The sequence below is a fragment of the Miniopterus natalensis genome, chromosome 1, assembly GCF_054644295.1.
Source record: "Miniopterus natalensis isolate mMinNat1 chromosome 1, mMinNat1.hap1, whole genome shotgun sequence".
NCBI lineage: Eukaryota > Metazoa > Chordata > Mammalia > Chiroptera > Miniopteridae > Miniopterus > Miniopterus natalensis.
This window is the reverse complement of record NC_142081.1, coordinates 37,722,301-37,742,577: the sequence shown is the minus strand read 5'-3', so window position 1 is coordinate 37,742,577 and position 20,277 is coordinate 37,722,301. Positions and strand designations below refer to the sequence as shown.

Sequence of the window (20,277 nt, the reverse complement as noted above, 5' to 3'; positions counted from 1 at the left end):
TAGCGTTGACACTCAGCATAAACAGATGCAGAATTGAGAAAATGAGCAGGTGCTCAGGTTAAGCCCAAAGAGCAGCATAACATACATACCTAAATCTTTTTCCTTTTCCAGAACACCAATAGAAAGTGCTGGATGTCGCAGGATGAGTGCTCTGGCAGAGGCAAGCCCCACAATTCCGCCACCAATAATGACTACATCAAATGAGCTTCAAGAGAAAGTCACCTTTAGAGTAATGCACATTTACAGTAGACCTCATCAAACTTCACATGCAAAGTTTTCGTCATCTATGAACAATTAAACTATTATTTTATAATCATTAAAAACAAATATTTATTGGACTTTGTGTTATTTGGCTTCATACTCATGAAGATACCTTTAAAAGTTCCATGCATTGCTGGTCAGGAATATACCCAGCTACATGCAGCAGGCAGGGTGGCTAGTTGATTAAGTTGCTCTAAATCTCCACAGTACTCTGCCTGGGCTAGCTACATGTGTTAAGCATCATGCTCTTCTCTACCATCTATTCTTTTAATATTTGAGTACAGTGTTCTTGAAGACTAGCTAAATACATTAAGTTTTTAACACCTTAGTGCGCAAGAATTTATAATTTTTTTCTGTTGAAAGGAAAACAGCCAATTGTTTCAGAAATAGGTTTGGAACCACAATTTTAGCCACGATAAACCCTGATTATACAACCATTTCAAAAATTAGAAAGGGCTTGTATAGTCTAACTTAGCAATGAAGAGTAGAAAAGATTCCCTTTGGCACTGACCTTATGGTAAACAAATCTAGGTTTTATAGGAACATGGCCACTCTTGCTTCTTCTATACCCCGCCTATTTTATACCCTCCTGTATTAAATTATTTTGATGCAAATCCTAAACATCATCTATAATTACTTTAATATGTTATTTCTAAAAGGCCTCTGCAGAATACACACACAATACCATTATTCTAACTAAAAAATTTAACAAAAAATGTTTTATATCATCAAATATACACTATAAAACTTTTGGAGGAAAATAGAGAAAAAAATCTTTGGGATATAGGGCTAGGTGAAGAGTTTATACCAAAAACATGATCCATAAAAGAAAAAATTGATAAACTGGACTTTATAAAAATTAAAAACCTCTTCTTTGCAAAAGATCCTGTTAAAAGGATAAGAAAACAACAAATCAAGGGAAAATACTTGCAAACCACATATCTGACAAAGTATTCTTTCTAGAATATCTATAAGAACTTTCAGCCCTGGCCGGTATGGCTCAGTTGGTTGGGTGTCGTCCAGCGCACCAGGAGGTTGCCAGGTGGATTCCTGGTCAATGGCACATGCCCGGGTTGTGGGATCAATCCCTGGTAAGGGGGCGTGCAGGAGGCACCTGATCAATGCTGAGCCTTCACATCAATGTTTCTCTCTCTCTCCTTCTCCCTTCCTCTCTCTAAAAATCAATAAATTATTCATTTAAAAAAAACAAAACTTTCAAAACAAACAAACCATTTAGAAAATGGGCAAAATATACAAACAAACATATCATCAAAGAGGACAGAAATACAGATGGCAAATAAGCACATGAAAAGATGTTCAATACCATTAGTCATTAGGGAAATGCAAATTAAAACTACAATGAGATATCACTACACTCGTATCAAAATGGCTAAAATTTTAAAAAGTGATAATACCAAATGCTGGTGAGGATGAAGAAGAACTGGATCACTCATATATTATTGGTAGGAATGTAAAATAGCAGTCACTCTGGAAAAAGAATATGGTAGTTTCTTAAAAGACTGAACATGTGCTTAGTATTAGTCTTAGCGCCTACATTTATCCTAGAGGAAGGAAAAATATATTCATACAAAGACCTGTACATAAATGTTTATAGTAGCTTTATTCATAGCCAAAAACATGAAACAGCCCAGATATGCTTCAAGTGGTAAATGGTTAAACAAACTGATAGATCCATATCACATAATGCTACTTAACAATTAAAAAGAACCTCACTATCCATATAGGTAACACCTTAGATGGATCTCAAGGACATTATGCCGTGTGAAAAAAAGCCAGTCTCAAAAGATTACATACTGTGTGATTCCACTTATAGAACATTCTCAAAATGACAAAATTATAGAGCTGGGGAACAGGGTAGTGGTTGCCACAGGTTAGGAAGGTTGTAGAGATGGGATGCGAATGTATCACAGTAAATAACACAAGGGATATCTTTGTATTGACGGTACATTTCTGTTTCTGAATTGTGGCGGTAGTTACACAAATTCACACATGGTTAAGCTGCATAGAAACACACACATACACACACACAAATGAGTGCATGTAAAACTGATGAAATCGGAATAAGGTCTATGGATTGTGCCCAAGTCAACTTCCTGGTTTCAATATGGTACTATCCTTACGTAAGACGTTATCGTTGGGGTAAATTGGATGAAGGGTACATGAGAGCTCTGCTTCCTTGAAATCTTTTACGAATCCATATTATTTCAAAATAAAAAGTATAAACAAAACCATCACTAACCCTACTTCTTTTTTTAAACACTTGTATTTTTTAAAAAAATATTTGTATTGGTTTCAGCGAGAGAGGAAGGGAGAGGGAGAGAGAGATAGAGAAACATCAATGATGAGAGAGTCATTGATCAGCTGCCTCCTGCTGGGGGTGGAGCCCGCAACCCAGGCATGTGCCCTGACCAGGAACCGGAGATCTCCTGGATCATACAAGTCGAAGGTCAACCGCTGAGCCACGCCCATCCGGCTAACCCTACTTTTCTTCCCTTAAGAAAAGCTTCCCAAAATAATTGTCCACATACCCCATGATGACTTACAAACTCTATGCCATTCTAATCACCCTTCAATACAATAACATACAGCAGAGTAAATTTTTGAAACATCAGCATTTAACCACTCCTTCTTCTTAAAAACCCTTTAAAGGCCTCCCAATGTGCTTAGAATAAAGTCCAATGTGTAATTAAAATAAAAATCCTGATGTGATGTAGCCCCTCTCCTGGTGTCATTCCACATCATCTGTGATGCTAAGCTCCAGTCACACTCAACTTCCCCACTTTCTTCCTAGTTCTAGAAATAGCCAAGCTTTCCAGCTTTAAAGGCTTCGCATAAATCATCATCTCTACAGAAAGCAGGGAAAGACAGTGGTTTCCAGTGTGACCTCCAAACTTTAAGTCACAGAACACTGACTTCTGCAGGCTTTGATAAGCAACTGAGCTGTTTCGCACTGAGGTAACTCTGCAGTGTCTGCCTAGAGCTTATTTAAGACTGGTTTCAGATTTCCCAAGTAACACCAAGGATGCCAGCTAATAAACAGCGTTACTTGATTGCTTGCAGTGGGCTTGGTCTCAAAGCGATCACCTGCGGAAAAGCCTAGGATCCAATTCACAACTGAGCCTTTAAATAGCTCAAGTTAAATAGAAAGGGGGGGGGGGGGTTGTATTCAAAGACAGACTGTTGCAGACCTGTATTCAACACTCTTTTTTCCTCCAGCCCACAAACACAAAGAATAAATCCTGCAGGGAGCTCCTGAAACCCGAGCTTGGAGCCCGTGCTCCACAAGATCCCGACCTTCTCCCGCGCCTGGGGCGGGGAAGTGGAGCAAGGGCACAGGTCTAGCACGAGGCACCTCGGAGAAGATGCAGCGCAGGCGGTGGGGGCGGGCCACGGCGACTCACCTCGTGCTGGCTCTGCGGCCACCCTGGCACAGCGGCCGGGGTCTCCCCAGCGCGGGCCCGCACGCCAAGGAGAAGCCCCCGGGGAAACCTCTGCGGGCCCGTCCGCAGGCACTGCCCAGGTAACGCAGCGCGGGCACCATCGCCGGCGCCCCCTCCTCTGCCTTAGCCCCAGCTTGGCCACCTGAGCTAGGCGCTCACCGCGGGGACGCCCTCTAGCCCCGCCTCCTACGCAGGGGCCAATGAGGCGCGCGCCTTCGCCCCACGTGGGAGCGGCGCCAGTGACCAATGGGCGCGCGCGGCGGAGGGCGAAGGGCAGGCCGGCGCTGCCGTACACGCCCGGGACGTTCGCTCGCTCCCTTCCTGCGACGCTGTGAGTTGAGGAGCTAGGCCCGAGCGGGGCGGGACTAGGGTGGTGGTTACACTCGCCCTTTCCCTTCTCCCCTCGCTGGGCTTAACCGAAAACCGTCCCGCCGAGTCGCGCGTCTCTGACCGTCGCCGTCCAGTGGACTCGGGGCAGTGGGAGAAAATCTGGGATGATTACCGTGAAAACTCGTTCGCGCCGGCCCAGCGGCCTCGCTTCCGCCCGCTCGGCCCCGGCCCCGGCCCCGGCCCCGGTCCCGGTCCCGGCCAGCTCGAGGCGGGTTGCTGAGCACACGCGGTCTCGACTCCGGCCCCCGCCAAGCCGGGTGCCCACTGAAGGGGGCGCGCCGACCGCCTTAGCCTTTGCTTCAGACCGAGGCTCTTTGTCACCGCAACTCCTGACGGCCTGCGGTCTTCTGGGCTTATTTTTGTGGGGCTCCTGGTGCGGTCATTCATTCGGTTATTTATCGGTCCTGTAAATATCGTCTGTGTGAACCGGATCCCGCTCGGTCTCTGCCATCATTTAGGGATCTGTTTCCCTATCTTTAATACTGGGCCGAGATACAGCTTTAAATATGCTGTTGGGGCCTGGGAACACCGACTCACCTGTACAGGTCACATCTCCCCCGCTTCCTTGTCTGTAAAATGAGGGAGGTGGGCTATGTAATCTCTAAAATACCTGGCTACTCTAAAATTACATGGTTATCACCGTGCCAGTTTAACACCCGTTCTCTGTGCTTAATGGCAGTTAAAATTGTTTTAGGGTCAGAACAGCTGAACCGAAAAATAGAATGATACAACTTCACTGCTGGAAGGACTTGACTTGCCCGTTTGGATTTGGTGTCAGGCGGCTTCGGGAAGTCATTTCACCTCTTGGCCTGAGAGACCCCCCCGCCCTCGCCCTCGTGAACTAGGTTCTTCAGTGTTAGCACAGTGACGTGCTCGGTAAATGCTTTTATTATGCTCAAATGGTTTTACCGCCTGGGTAGTTGTACATATTTTGTGTTATTTGTGAAAACAATGTGGAATGTTACCTGCTTGTTCCATCACAGTTTTTTTTTTAAAGAGATGGTTATTTTTGAAATTTTAAAAAGTTTCGAGATAATTGTAGATTCCCATGCAGTTGTAAGAAACAATAGAAATTCTGTGCGCCATCTACTCAGTCTCCCTCAATGATGACATCTTGCGAAACTATAGTACATTACAACCAGGAAATTGACATTGACACAGTCCATGGATCTTATTTCGTTTTCCCCGCTTTTACATTTATGTGTGTATTTAATTCTGTATAGTCTTTATCACGTGTATAGGTTCTTGTATCCACCACCACAGTCAAGCAACAGCACAGTTTGGTCACAAGAATCCCTCCGTTGCCCTTTTATAACCACACTGCCCTATAGCAGGGCACCTCTTCCCCATCTGTTCTCCCTTTCCAAAATTTTTGTCACTTCAAGAATTTATATAAACAGAATTATACAGAATGTAACTTTTGGGAATTGGCTTTTTTCACTCAGCACAATCCCTTGAGATCTATCTCAATTGTTGCATGTACTGATGGTTCATTTCTTCTTATTGCCGAGAGTATTTCATGGTCCCACAGTATGGTTAACCGTTCACCCACTGAAGGACATCAGAGTTGTTGCCAGTTTTTAGCTATTTTTCTAATAAAGCTGCTGTTAACATTAGTGTATAGCTTTTTTGTGTGTGAACCTGTTTTTGTTTCTCTGGGATAAATGCCCAAGAGTCCAGTTGCTGGGTCATATGATAAGCACACATTTAGCTTTGTAAGAAACTGCCAAATTGCTTTTCCAAAGTGGCTGTACCTTTATACATTCCCACCAGCAATATTCAAGTGATCCAGTTTCTCCTGGTCACCAGCATTTGGTGGTGTCACTATTTTTTACTGTAATCATTCTGATAGGTATGTAGTGGAGATGGTTATTTTTTAGTTTGTACAGGATGTAGTTGATTTGTTACTAGATTGAATACAGAATTAAACCTTTTAAGGGTCTGTGATCAGACTTTCATGGACCATAGTAACTTTTTTACTGTTGTGATTTTCAGCACTTTCTTCTTAGTTTAGAAAGAACTCCAATACCCATGCTCTTTTTATAATTTTTTTTCTGCTTACCCTCTCCCCTAGGATTGTACAATTTGTTTCAATTAAGTAATTTCGAATCAAGGGCTCACCTTACATTTATACACCATGTAGTATCTTTGGCTAGAGACATTTGTGTTCATGATACTACCCTCAGCTGAGAGGTCTGGCCTTCTCTAAGTCACAAACATAATTGCATCTTTTAGAAACATCAGTTACAAATTTATGGCTCTAAGCCATGTTCTGATATAAGAAGTTTGTTTTTTAAAATGATTTTAATTCCTGAATTATTTACAACAGCAGTAACTTAGTGGTGGTTATTTTTAACTTGGTTTTAACTGGTTTCCTTTAATTCGTTAGAGTTAAATTCACAAATTCACCACTAGAGGTCTCCTCTTTCCCAATAGAAAGCATTTCCCCGGGTAGCTGCTTGAATTAATCAGAAATTGCTCAACTTAATTAGCAAAGTCACAGTTGAGAATATAAAAACCTACCGATTTATTTTACCTTTATTGCTAGATAAAAATTTGATTTTCATGTTTAAATTATTTTAACATAATACCCAGTATTTTTAGAGATCATAACTAAAGTAGTAAATTTGGCCTTTTCTTTAAGTTGAATTATAAGATGGGCCAAAATAAATCAAGTAAAAGAACTTCAGTTTCCACAGACCATTCAAGTTTACCTGCTTAATAGGAGTTTCACTGGTTTTACTTTTCTCCATGGAAATATATCAACCACTGAAGACTATTAGCAAATATTTATTAAATTCTTGCATTAGGGGTATGGCACTATGCTAGGTGCTAAGCAAAATGAAAATGAAAAAGATGTGACCTTTGCTCTTCCCTTTGCTCTGCATACTCTTCCTTTTTCTGCCTAACTGGAAACTTTTCATCACCCTTTAAGAGCCACCCCAAAGAAAACTAGTGTGAAGCGTTCCCTTACTCCTTTAGGCTCTGACAGAACCTTCTCACACCGCCGCTAAGACACCATGTTGCGTGTTATCTGTCTGTCTTCCGCCTTCTTCATTGGACTGTACATCCTGTGAGGACGGCAACCATGCCTTTGTCTCCTGTTTTGTTTGTTTTTTCTATCTTTCCATTGTATCTCTTGCACTAGGTATAGCAGACATTCAATAAATATTTATTGAGCGCATGAATAGATGGGTGGATGAAGATCGCATCCGAATAAGGTCTTGAAGTTGGGTAAGATTTCCACAGGCAGGATTGGGTGGGCGGGGAGGGGTGGCAAATAGAGGGCACAGCCTGAGTTGAAGCTGGAAAGCCCAGATTTATAAGTGAGGTTGGCAGCCAGCGGACTTATTAGAGGTGGGCACAGATGGAGGGAGCTTTAACAAAAAGCTGGAAAGGTCTAAGAATGTGAGAGTGATAGCAGGGTTGGGGCAGGAAAGTTTGCAGTAATGAAGGCAGTGTGATGGTGGGCAGGGGAGGAAGAGGGTAGGTGATTCTAGGTTCTGTCCTCAGATCTCCTCTCTCACTGGTCCACAACCTCAGCATCCTAAATCTCTTCCTCGGCTCTGAGGTGGTTCCCACTCAGGCCTCTTTCCAGTCCCCTTTTCCCCCCTGAGTTGCAGAACCATCCTATGACTAAGGAAAGAGCCCTGGACTGGTAGCAGCCAGAACTAGGTTCAAGTTTCAGCACTGCCACCAATTAGCCGTGAAACATTGGGCAAGTCCTTTTAAACACCTGCATTTATTAAAACCCCACCTTGTTCTGGAAAGGATGTAGGGTGTCAGCAAGTTACTTAATATCAGGGCTTCAGTTTCCTCATCTCTAAATGAGAGGTTTAGTAGAGGTGGTTTGAGTTTCTTCCAGCTCTACCATTTTGTGACTCTGTTTCTAATCATTTGTTGGTCATCTCCTCTTAGTAGTTCTGCCAACACTTCATATTTAGAATATGAAAAACTGGGGAGTAAAAAAACCCAAACCCACAACCCTGTCCTCTCACATTGATTTCTTAATGGCATCATTATCTGACCAGTGACTCAGGAGCAAAACTTAGTGTCATCTTCAGCTTCTCTGGCCCTTGCCCCTACATCTCATTTACTGAGTCATGTGGAATCCATTCTGTAATGTCTTTCCCGTTCTCCCCCGACTCGGCCCTTTCCCATGGCCACATGTAGTTGAAACCCTTGTTAGCCGTCTTTTCTGTCCTGTCCTGGTGTACTCGATCTTGATGTTGCTGTCTGAGTAATATTCCTGAAGCGTATCTCTAACAATGCCAGTGCTCTGGGCTAAAACCTGCAGAGGACAGTCCAAATTCCCTGGCTGGTTATGCCAGACCCTTTCTGATGTGACTGTGTAAATTGTCTGTCTCCTCTTCTCATTACCCCCATATGCTAACCAAACTGAAGTACATCATGCCTTAAATGTCCCTGCCTCAGCTAATTCCCTGGATTATTAAAATCCTGGTCTGTTGTTATTTTTACTCTTTTGAAGTATTTCTCAGGTTCTATATTTTAACTACTTAGTAACTTGTTTTAGCTCACTCCGCTCTGCCTTAACTTGTTATTTCCTCAAAGGCAGAGACCAAGTTTCATTTATCATTGTTTCCCTTCACACCTGGCACACTACTAGAGAAACTTGAGTTGACATAAATCAGATTGAGACCCAATTCCAAAATCATTTTCTAAACTCGTGGTTATACATTTTTACAGCTGGAAATCATCTGAACACATCATCTCATTTTACAAATGAGAAAGCCAAGGGTCAGAGAGGTGAAATTACTTACCCAGTCTTTCCCAGCTGCCCTTCCACAGTTCTTTGCACTGCTCTGGTGACACTATTTGCAGCCTTGTCATAAGAAGATCTGTTGCCATGTCATCTTTTCCTTCCTGGATGTAAGTGTGTTGACTTCGACACATTGCTCTCTAGGTGGTTTTAGTTTTCCATTTTGATACTGGAAATGTAGATTGGGAGTGGGGCTAGTTTCAATAAATTTGTAGGTGCATTTCCTGAATGAACACCAGGTGGCAACAGTGCAGACACCAGTTGAGGGTAGAACAATGGAATTTAATGTCAAGGCTGAAAGGAACCATAGAGCTCCTTGTTTTTTTTCAGTAAAAGAAAGTGGGAAACTGAGACAGGAGTGACTTGTTCAATAGCTATGGAGAGGCAAGTGAATCATCAGCTTTACTGGCACAAGAGCATTGACTTTCAAGTTGTGAAGTGACTATACGTATGTGACTCTGATCGCCAGCTGATGATCTAATATTAATACTGTTTTATGTGTCTAGATCAAAAGATGCTGTTTGGAAAAATTTCCTGGCAGTTGTGTGGCTTAAAGAAACTCCCATGGTCATGTGACTCGAGATACTTCTGGGGCTGGTTGAATGCAGTGTTTAATAAGTAAGTTACTCTGCCTGGCCGGGCGTGGCTCAGAGGTTGAGCATTGACCTAGGATCTAGGAGATTGCAGTCCGATTCCCGGTCAGGACACATGCCCAGGTTGCGGGCTGGATCCCCATTCAGGGGCGTGCAGGAGGCAGCCGATCAATGACTCCCATCATTGATGTTTCTAGCCCTCTCTCTGAAATCAATAAAGACTTTTTTTTTTTTTAAAGTAAATTACTCTAATTAAAGTGAAGAAACGTGGAGATTATTAAAGTTAAATGAATTCCCAATAGCTATTTGGTTATTTCTTGTATTTCAAGGGGGGTTTTTTGGTACAGTATGTGCAGTATTAGCCTCATTTTGTTTAAAGACAAATAAAATATATACACAAGCACTGAATAAAGACCAAATATAGATTTAAAAATATAAACGTGACTGGGTTGCAGGATTTCAGTGATTTTTATTTTATTTGGTTTTTCCATGCCTTTCAAATTTTCTAAAATGAGTACTGCTTTTATAATCAGAAAAGCTTAGTAATTATAATTTTAGAATATCTTATTTTTTTGGCTTCTTAAGGGATGTAGTTAGCCTTTTGAATACTATCAAGGGAACTCAAATATTGATTTTTATTGATTTCAGAGAGAGGAAGGGGGAGAGAGAGAGAGAGAAACATCAATGATGAGTCATTGATCGGCTGCCTCCTGCACACACCTCCTACTGGGGGTGAAGCCCGCAACCCGGGCATATGCCCTGACCGGGAATCGAACCACAATCTCCTGGATCATAGTTCGATGCTCAACCACTGAGCAACACTGGCCTGGTAGAACTCAAGTTTTTAAAAAGTTAATGATTGGCATGCTTAGAAGCATCATTTTTAAGTTGGTGAAACTAACCCCATTGCTTAATATAGCATTAACACCATAAACTAGAGAAAAAGGAGTATATAGAAATTAATAAATATCACTTAAGATTAATTTGAACATAGATCCAAAATTATTCCCTCTTTAATCTTTTATCATTAATAAAAACAATAACCAAATGTATCATTCTTTGGATACATAGTTATTGAGTACCTCCTAGTGTCAAGCACTGTGCTGCCTATGAATCAATGAAGACTCACGTCTGCCTGATAAACTCATATAAAAATAATACACTTTGACAGAGTACACTTGGAAACAAAAATAAAAGCAGGAAAGGTAGCAGGTAGAGCTATCATATGTTTTTTTACATGGAGCTCACTAATATACTTGTCTTTCTCAGTCATTTGGAAGGAAAAGTTGTTGCTATTCTGTGTTTATGTTGGTGAATACGGTTAAGCTAATGACTATAGTAAAAGCTGTTTTTGTTCTCTTTCCAACAGAGTAGACCATGAACGCATCAGGGAGGTTGGCCCCGAAAGGGCGGCCTCTGAGTGGTTGCTTCGCTGTGGGGCCATGGTACGCTACCATGGCCAGGAGAGGTGGCAGAAGGACTACAACAACCTCCCAACAGGCCCTCTGGACAAATACAAGATCCAGGCCATTGATGCCACTGACTCTTGTATCATGAACATTGGATTTGATCACATGGGTAACTACCCTATCATTTGCTTATGAAAAATGCAGGTGATTTATAGTGAGGGACATTTTGTTGCAGTTAAATATTATAATCATAGATGTGTCCTTTTTGCCTTTTCAGTTTAATCCAGTTTGTTTATTCCTACTTTTTTTTTTTAATTAGAGGTTACAAACTCCTTCCTCTCCTTTCTCCCCTTAGTAAGCTTGTCTCTACATGATTTTATTCTGTGGTTTATTTACTTAAAATTGAAGCCTGTTTGTCAAACTGTCTTTGTCAAACTTTTGTCATTGAGAAATCCTCAGTGATATAGGAATAATTATATCCACATATTCTTCTGCTTGGGTGGACATTTCTTTCCTCCAATGGATGTATGTCTGACTGCAAAATGGTCCTATGAGCACAACCTGTATAGTGAATAGTTTGTATGGTTAATAAGATGATTAATCGTTCCTGTTTTCCTGGGACTGAGAGGTTTCCCAGGACATAGGACTTTCAATCCTAAAATCCGAACAGTCCTGGGAAAACTAGGATAGTTGGTTATTTTAATGCTAAAGCAGATTCTTAAACTGCACTTTTTCCCCCAGAGGGCCTACAGTATGTTGAAAAAATAAGGCTATGCAAGTGTCATTATATTGAGGATGACTGTTTGGAGAGAATTAGTCAACTTGAAAATTTACAAAAAAGCTTGTTGGAAATGGAAATAATTTCGTGTGGGAATGTCACAGACAAAGGCATCATTGCTTTGCATCATTTAAGGTAGGTGGTCAGTGCCAAAGTGGAAACTTCATAATGATGTTAAAGTGAAAAATCAGAATTTAAAACTGTTGAGGGGTGGTATCTTGTTTTAATTCTGAAAAATATAAGAAAATGACTTAAGCCTGGCCAGGCATGGCTCAGAGGTTGAGCATTGACCTAGGATCCAGAAGATCATAGTTCGATTCCCAGTCAGGGCACATGCCCAGGTTGCGGGCTTGATCCCCAGTGGGGGGTGTGCAGGAGGCAGCCGACCAATGACTCTCTCATCATTGATGCCCCCCCCCCCTGAAATCAATAAAGATATATTTTTTAAAAAAGGGAAGAAAATGACTTTACTTTCATCTGTAATACTTTAAAACAGTTGAAATTATCAACCTTAATACATTATGATTTTATTGCATTTTTTAGGGGGCATCTTTTTAAAAAATTAAATCTACCTAAAGCACCTAGCATGGTGCTTGCTACAGTAAGCTCTCAATAAACATTAGCTATCATGCTTCCTCTCCATCGTTTAAATTAATTTCCACCACGTTCTGCCAATAACCTATACAGGAAGCTGGAGAAATTTTAAACATTAGAACCAAAAATACTAGATTGTTTGTTTCTTACATTAGTTGAGGCTTAAGGCTTCATCTTGAGTTCCTTTAAGAACTTTCGTAATTTATTTCCCTTTCTAGATTAAGACTCATATTTTCTCTCTCTCATGCAAAAGTGTCATATGCCGTAATATACATATAGTATTTGGAAAGATTCAGCTAGAATTATCGATGTAATTCGGAACTATGTACACATTCTGTGTGTAATTTTTTTTCTAAAAATCGGTAAGTTGAGGTTAGTTTCAATGCTGTAAGAGTGAAGGCCAAACTGAAGTAGCTTCTTTTCTTTCTCTTTGTGCAGAAACCTCAAGTATTTGTTGTTGTGCGACCTTCCTGGAGTAAGAGATCAAGCGCACCTTGTCCAGGTCTTTAAGGCATTGCTGCCCGCTCTGGAGCTGAAATTGGACTTGAAGCGAAACGGTGATAATGAATAAGTGCCGTGTTCAATATAAAGTGTCGTTTAAAATTGTTGATCCTAAATAGCAACAAGTAGTATGTAATCATCAATAGAACTATCATATCATGATCTTTTAAAAGCAGAAAATCCATCATGTAGAAAATAGATATTCAGACGAGACTTACTAAAATCACTAAACTGGCAGTGATGCAAACCAGGTGACATTTTAATTATAATACTCTCCTCATTTTATATAGATATCTATATACATATCTCTTGATGTAGATACTTAGAGTTCTTTAAAGTGATTTAAATGTGCAACACATATCCTTTATTGTATTTTAACAGTAATTTATGTTGCATTTTACTTTAAAGTTATTGAAGCATGTTACTATAAATGTATGTACAATTATGAAAAATTGAAAGATAAATTTCAGATTAATTGATGAGGTCAATTACGTCTAGTCAGTGATTGTTGGGGCATTCAAGTTGCCTCCCAGGATTTGTATGCCTGTCTCATGATCCTGCATTCCTGTGTTTTTTACAACATACACTCTTTCTCTGAATGAGTATTTTCTGGCTAATTTGTCTATTTGCTAAACTTAGTCTGGTGTTTTATTAAAAGTAGGTGTAAATACTTGGTTGAATTCAAATAGTTGTGCTGATTGCAGTATAACAGAGGAAACAGTCATGAAGACCAGCACTTTTTGCCTAAATTAAAAAATTGCTTTAAACAGAAAATTTTAACATGCCAATTAGAAACTGATTTTTATTCTCCCATATATGTTGGATACTATTTCCTGTGAGCTCAAGAGACATCATGAAGAAGTATAAGCACAAAATTCATTTTATATCTAGAAAACAGTGATAAAGAATATCATTAAATAGATAAAAACATATATTTTTACCTGCTTGAAGTGGCCCTGATTCAATTATTGTTAGTTATATGCCAACTTGTTTGTGGATTTCTATACATTTTGTTTGAATATAACTTTGGAAATAATTTCAAAATAAACACTTTCTATGATACAGCATTCAGGTAGAAAAATCAATTTTAATTGTATTTAGATTTAGAAACCAGTTTAGGTAAATAACACATACCATAAATGATATACTGCTTACTAATATAATTGCCACTGTGGTTTTAAAAAAATCAGAAAATAGTACATTTTTTAAAAAGATGATATAGAACAGTCTCATGCGAAACAGTGATGATCCCATGTGAAGAAAGAACTGTAAATATGATTAAGCGTACATTTCATAGAACTCATTAGAAAAAATAAGCACTTTTGTCCCAAGTTTGATTACTGTGTAATGAGGCAACTGATTCACCACAGTTTAGCCTGGAGCTACTTTTCTATTCTGAATGCTTTTCTGTAAAACTATTAGATGAATTAGGCAGTTATAGTCATCTGCCTTGTCAAGTGCATTGTTTTGGGTTAAGGAAAAGAAGAAAAACACAAAATGTAAACTATTTACAGAAGTTGGATATCCTCCTTTGTCATTTGAATCAAGACTACATAACAAGAATTAGATAATACTGGGATTAGTAGTCAGTTTACTATCAGCTCTATGCAAGAAGCTACATACATCAGGAAGACTTTGGATATCATTAAACTAGCTGGGGTAACCAAAATGATTGAACAGTTACCAGAATTTGACGGATTACTTAGCTGTATGTGGATAAGGTCGAATGCTCTCATGAACAAAATTAACATAGCAGTAAACAGGGTCCAGAAGAAATGTTCCAAAGATACAGTAAAATACAACTTTCCAAAACCGTGGCTGAGAACTGCTAGAAAATAGTAGCAGCACATCAACCAAAAATGGCTTTGAGTTATAAGAAACAGACATGACCTTTACATCGCCCTTGTGTCCTGGTGGCAGGGATGAAAAGGCTGTTTGCATAGGAGCAACAGGCCAAATCAAAGCTAACTATGTCATCATTTAAGTATCACTGCAAAGCTAGGAATCCTCAATAATATCATTTTGGACTACATTTTTATTATTAATTGTTAGCACAGTATACACAAACACATATACAGGGTGGGGCAAAAGTAGGTTTACAGTTATGAGTACGGGAAACTCAGTTTATTCTTATATTATGACTTATTATTGTATTACTTTCCATACAAACAACTTTTGCCCCCCTCCCAACACACACACATGATATTTCAGGGAAAACATCAGTTTACAACCTAATGTCTTTCATGACCCAAGTAAAAGCTCACAAGCAATTTCTTCCAAAACCCAGATCACTACAGTCCTGCCTGTAGATCTGTCTCGAAGTCTGAGGCTGAGCTGGAGAGAATGAAGTTCTAAATACTTTTAGGCTGGCACGCTCAGTTCCTGCTAAGCCTGTAAGTTTTGTTCTACCCTTGATCACCTTGGTCAGCTGCCAATCTTCATGCCATTGTTCGCAAGGAGAATTGAGTGAACAAATGTAGATGGAGTACAGTAAATCTATCTTGCCTGAAAAAGTGACTAAGATGCAGCCTTTACTAAAGGTAAAGACAAAAGTATATGTGAGAAATGTCTATAAACATATCATTAAGTATATAAGCATCTAAGTCTTTTTACAATAATCCATGATTTTAAATATTTTGAACAACTTAAATGTTCCAAAAAATGTTTTAAAATGTAAAAACCAAGAGATAGAGCAAGCATGAAATGGAATTTTAAATATTTTGATTTCAAGAACTAAAACTCGCCTTAAATATGATGTTGAAACAATCTGAAAAGGTAGGAGATAAGACTCAAGGCAACAGAGATCCAAGGAAATACATATGGGTGTTTTGTAATCCATTTTTAACTTGTTGCATATGGTAAATTGAGGCATAAATCTCTTTTACTTGTCTAATTTTGCCAGAGGAATGGGCAGTGGATACCATTTATATATCTGTCCGTAAGTTCAGCTACTTAGATACAAAAACACAAGTGGAAATCCAAACGAGTTTTTCCTTTTTGTTCTGGATACCATCATCGAGCATGGAAGACTGCTTCTGGAATTTCCCTTCAGATCTTGACAAGCGGTCTCCCCCAGTTAGTTATTTATGTTTTCTCAAAATTGTGATGGTTTTCAATCAAATGTATGTTTTATTTTCTTGGAGTTACGATCAGTTCTTTTCTTATCATCAATCTCTAAGCCCTTAAATGTTTGGGAAATGGTAGTTCAGTTTCTTGGTATTATAATAGTACCTCTTACTATCCAATGCTGGAAGGATGCTGCTGCTAGTCAGCTGAGGTAGGTACTGCAACTGAAAATACAAAACGCAGAATTAGGTTCGATGCCATGCACTTTTTTCACTATTGATAACGCATCACAAAAGAGGTAAATAAGTACAATTTTCAGCACAGAAATACTTTCTCTGCAGAGAATCCAGAACTTGAGAAAGGACGAAATGTTTAAATTTGGTCTCCACTTTTCCTTTTAGAGGTTTATTTCATATTAAAAAGAAAAACATGCCCACTAAAGAAAATTTAGGAAATACAAAAAACGAAAAATCTACATGTTAACATTGGAAAAAAGCATATATGCACAGGACCAAGCATATATTCACAGGACCTTAGGGATCATTTAAGCCAATGCCTTGTTTTATAGCAAAGAAAACTGATGCCTGGAGCACTTCGGCGATTTGCCCACTTACTCCTTAGTTAAAAAGACTAAACTCCCTTCATGCTGCCAAAAAATGTTTGAATTTATTGTAAATGTCAAGTGAAAGTAAGAACACACATATATTTTTTGTATTGTACTATATGGCCTTAGATATCTAAAAAGCAGGTACTTTTTATTACTTTTAAATAAAACAGTTGAGCCCTTCAGTACTTACAAGCAATACACAAATTAGTGGGATTCCCATATTGTTTCAAGTAAAAATATTTCCACCAAGACCTTTTACTCTTGGAACACAAAGAAACAGCAAGATAAGGGGTAACTCTGGGGAGAAAGTCTATTACCAGCCTGTTTTGCTACCTGGATCACATATGATAGGGAATAAAAGCATTCTGAATAGTGCAACTCTGGTCTATCTCAGGGCCCTGGAGTTCATGCAGTACCTGTTCCTAATGGCCTGTACACCCTCTTCCCTCCTCCAAGCCTCACGCACACCACCAGACACCGCTCAGTGTGCTATGTGGTGGAGGCTGCAAAAGGAAAGTTTAAGGCAAGATCATATAGCTTAAGGAGTATCTAGACAGTTCCAGTTACCAGGGGCAGCCAGCTCATCTTAGTTGTGGTTCCAACTACAGTCCATTCTAAATTATTACAGCTTTCAGCTTATGACAAGACACTTAATGTAAGGCCACTCTGCCAGTTTACACCAATTATGATTCTGCACAGGCTCCCAGTGTACAGTTTGGGTGCTATTCTTTGGTTCCATGTACTGTTCTGCTGCTGACACTGAAGGCACTCATCACTGCATTTGCCTGAGCCAACTCTGACAAAGGACCAGGATGGAAAACAGTTCCTTTTGGGGATAAGCCTGGAATGTCAATTAATACTGAAGGTAAACAAGATGACAGAGAGCTGCCTGGGATAAATCTGGTTTCATTTTCCAAAGCACAAGAGGCATGCTCAGCTAGACTCACACCCAGGCACCTGGCTGAAACCTGTGCTCATGCATGCCCCAAACCCTGGCCCGCGTGGCAGCTGGGAACTGCAGGGCAAGGACACCTATAGGACTCAGGGAGAAGGGACCTTAGGAGGCTGCTGCCTCTGGGGCCCTAGTTGGTAAATCATGCGACCAGTGTCCTGGGGCTGGAAGGAGGTGCTGGAGCTGCAAGCAACAATTCCCACCCCAAATATAGGTTCAGACTCTTTAACCAGGTGGCAGGTATGAGGTCATTTGCAGCTGCAACCTTGGATGCTTTTGTAAAGCAGTGCCCCATTTTTACCCCAGGAAGGTGCTTTCGGTTCTGTCTCAGAGTCTTCTTTGTTGGTTTGTCGTGATCTTTTGCCAAATCCCCTATTTCTCTGATGCTGTCAAAATATGGGTGCTGCAACAGCTGTTCACACGTCAGTCTCTCAGCAGGATTCATGTGAAGACAGCCCTAGAAGAAGAGAAGATTCCATCTTCTTACTCTTGAAAAATAATACTAACTTATTAATATCATTTTTTTCTTCTTTATAAGATTAAACTTACAGTTTAATTGGTTGGTAACAAGATGTGGGGGGAGGGTAGAGAGAAAAAAACAATCATGATTTTAGTTCCTTCCATGATCATTCCTAAATGGGTAACCACATAATAGTTTCTAGAAATAGTAACAAAAAATAATTTTCACCACTTTATTCTCTTCTTGAGGCAGTTGGTGCTCTGCCGTGAGAGAGAGGGATACAGTTCATCTCAGTGTCCACTTAGCTTGTTTGGTCCCTTCTATATATACTTTGTAAAAACTAGGTGTTTTTGTTTTTTTTTTAATCTATTTAACAAACAATACCTACATATGGTAAAAATAAAATGCCTACAAGATTCAGCAAAGCCTCTCTACCACTCTAGTTCTTCCATTCCCCCTTCTAAAATCAGATTTATTTTTGTATAGTCTTTTTTTTTTTTAATATGTCATTATTGGTTTCAGAGAGAAGAAGAGAGAGAGAGAGAGAAACATCAATGATGAGAGAGTCATTGACTAGCTGCCTCCTGCACGCCCCTGACTGGGGATCCAGCCTGCAACCTGGGCACGTGCCCTGACTGGGAATCGAACCTCGATCTCATGGATCCTAGGCTGATGCTCAACTGCTGAGCCACGCCCAGCTGGGCTATTTTTGTATATTCTTTCAGAAATAGTATATGCATTACAAGCATGTGTCTGCATGGAAGGAGGTATAATATACACCCCTTTACATTACACCATTCTTTTTTTTTCTTTTTAATATATTGATTTCAGAGAGAGGAAGGGAGAGGGAGAGAGAGAAACATCAATGATGAGAGTCATTGATCAGCTGCCTCCTGCACCCCCCCAACTGGGGATCAAGCCTGCAACCCAGGCATGTGCCCTGACCGAACCATGATCTCCTACATCCTAGGTCGATGCTTACATCATTCTTAATTATTTGCTTTGCCAGTAAGTAGGCCGTAGGCTCATAATTGTATGATAGTCAGTTAGACAGACATGAGCAGAGCAAGGATGATGGGTGAAGTACAGAAGGTCACGAGGATGGAAAGCCCAGGTGCCTAGCCAAGACAATTATAGGGTGGGACCTCGCCCCCAGGGTGGCCTTTCCTCCTCTAGCATATCGGTCAAGCGGTTTGGACCCCCTGACCTTCCCTCCCTAGAGATAACATCCTAGGCCTCAGTTGTTTCAGCTCCAGGCCCAGAAGAGCAACAAAACCAGCCACAGCTGACCTCAGGACCAGCTTGAAGGACATAACTGTGATCTCTTTCCTCCCTGCATCTTGTCCTCTGGCCTTGGGGTTGTCTCTCTAGTTCTTTCTTTGTCTCCTCCCCCCCCCCCCCCCCAGCAGATTGCCGCACTGTGTGGGCACAGGTCCAGCATTTAAAAGCCGTTAGGGCACTAGCCGCTAGAAGACGCCAGTGACGGGTCATGGGCTGGAGAAGTTTGCACTAGGCACCCGCCAACTGCAAGACAAAGCCCACGCACCCAGGAACACTGTAAAATCACATGAGGCCCTTCCCCTCCGCTTTCCCGGGTCAGGTTACTCGTTCCAATGGAGAGAGAGGGAAAGATCCTCGCCCTTTGGCTGGAAGGAAGTTCTTTTCTTCCCTTTCTCTTCCTTCCTTTGTGTCGAGTTAAATTCAGGCTGGCTGAATTTGACCTTTTTGAAATTCTCAAGGTGGAGCTAAGGGTTAAGTGGGGAGAGACCCTAGACTATAGATAAGGGTCCAAATAACCAAGGACAGGAAAAGAAAAACAGATGGCTGCCTTTTAACTTTGGCTTTTCAATTGGAATTGCTTTATGAGGGTCTGAACAGAGACTTTTGCTGGATAAATGAGAGCCTAAACTCATGTGGATGGAAAATAAGGGACACCTGGCATTTTCTAATCTTCCTAGAGAAGGCTAAGAGGATTTGCACTCAGGGCCCGAGGTGGTGTCTCCATCTCTGGCCAGCTAACATGCATAGGTCACTAGGAATCTTCTCTGGTCCCTGAGACCAACTTCTATTAGAGCCTCAGGGATAACTTAACAGGGGCTCTCCCTTCCCTTCGAGAGGTGGCTGCTGCTCTCTCTCCCAGGCCTCTTAAAGGACCGGTGCTTTTGGGAACATGAAAGGAAGGGCAACACAGCCCAAGTACTAAAGACGAGACTTGTGGGACCAGTTTTCTAGGTACCCCTTGTAAGAAGAGATACCACAGGGGGACCTCCGATGGCTGGCTAAGTCTGGAGGCAGACGGCAGGGACGCCTTGCTTGGGACTGGTTTCGTGTACAGCGGAGGCCACCTGTCTGAGCGGAGTGAGTCCATCGTTACAGTGCCCAGCCATCGCTGCAACCGCTGGTAAGTCTGCCCTCAGGACACAGG

At 40.8% G+C, this 20,277-nt stretch overlaps 3 protein-coding genes across 7 annotated transcripts in view; 1 reads left to right on the top strand and 2 right to left on the bottom strand.

The window, feature by feature from the left end:
* Window positions 1–3,823, bottom strand: part of L2HGDH (L-2-hydroxyglutarate dehydrogenase) — a 31,736-nt gene extending 27,913 nt beyond the window's left edge. The window contains exons 1-2 of one of the 2 annotated variants that reach the window (XM_016198089.2): window positions 3,684–3,823; window positions 90–205 (exon numbers count right to left, since the gene is read on the bottom strand). In XM_016198089.2, coding sequence (XP_016053575.2) covers window positions 90–205; window positions 3,684–3,823 — 256 coding nt within the window. Of the gene's footprint in view, window positions 1–89; window positions 2,215–3,683 lie in introns of those variants that run through there. The other variant, XM_087820594.1, reaches the window with a different exon arrangement.
* Window positions 3,824–4,529: 706 nt separating this feature from the next.
* DMAC2L (distal membrane arm assembly component 2 like) lies at window positions 4,530–12,913 on the top strand. 4 transcript variants are annotated; one of them, XM_016198091.2, is made up of 6 exons: window positions 4,530–4,988; window positions 8,820–9,002; window positions 9,399–9,510; window positions 10,855–11,063; window positions 11,636–11,807; window positions 12,705–12,913. In XM_016198091.2, the coding sequence occupies exons 3-6, from the start codon at window positions 9,407–9,409 to the stop codon at window positions 12,835–12,837; spliced, it is 618 nt and encodes a 205-aa protein (XP_016053577.1). In that variant the 5' UTR covers window positions 4,530–4,988; window positions 8,820–9,002; window positions 9,399–9,406; the 3' UTR covers window positions 12,838–12,913. The 4 variants fall into 4 exon arrangements, with proteins under 4 accessions (XP_016053577.1, XP_016053578.1, XP_016053576.1 ...); XM_016198092.2 differs by lacking the exon at window positions 8,820–9,002; XM_016198090.2 differs by lacking the exons at window positions 4,530–4,988; window positions 8,820–9,002 and having other exon boundaries at window positions 9,345–9,510.
* Window positions 12,914–13,834: 921 nt separating this feature from the next.
* CDKL1 (cyclin dependent kinase like 1) overlaps window positions 13,835–20,277 on the bottom strand; it is a 50,097-nt gene continuing 43,654 nt past the window's right edge. The window contains exons 9-10 of the mRNA XM_087820568.1: window positions 17,694–17,849; window positions 13,835–16,057 (exon numbers count right to left, since the gene is read on the bottom strand). Of these exons, the coding sequence (XP_087676694.1) occupies window positions 15,950–16,057; window positions 17,694–17,849 (264 nt within the window). The 3' untranslated portion in view covers window positions 13,835–15,949. The remainder of the gene's footprint in view (window positions 16,058–17,693; window positions 17,850–20,277) is intronic.

Bases quoted from the DNA above. Each gene is read 5' to 3' on its own strand.
- DMAC2L (XM_016198090.2), top strand. From the start codon at position 9,389: ATGTGTCTAGATCAAAAGATGCTGTTTGGAAAAATTTCCTGGCAGTTG. The intron at 9,511-10,854 runs GTAAGTTACTCT...TCTTTCCAACAG, and splicing joins TTGAATGCAGTGTTTAATAA to AGTAGACCATGAACGCATCA. The intron at 11,064-11,635 runs GTAACTACCCTA...TTTTTCCCCCAG, and splicing joins CATTGGATTTGATCACATGG to AGGGCCTACAGTATGTTGAA.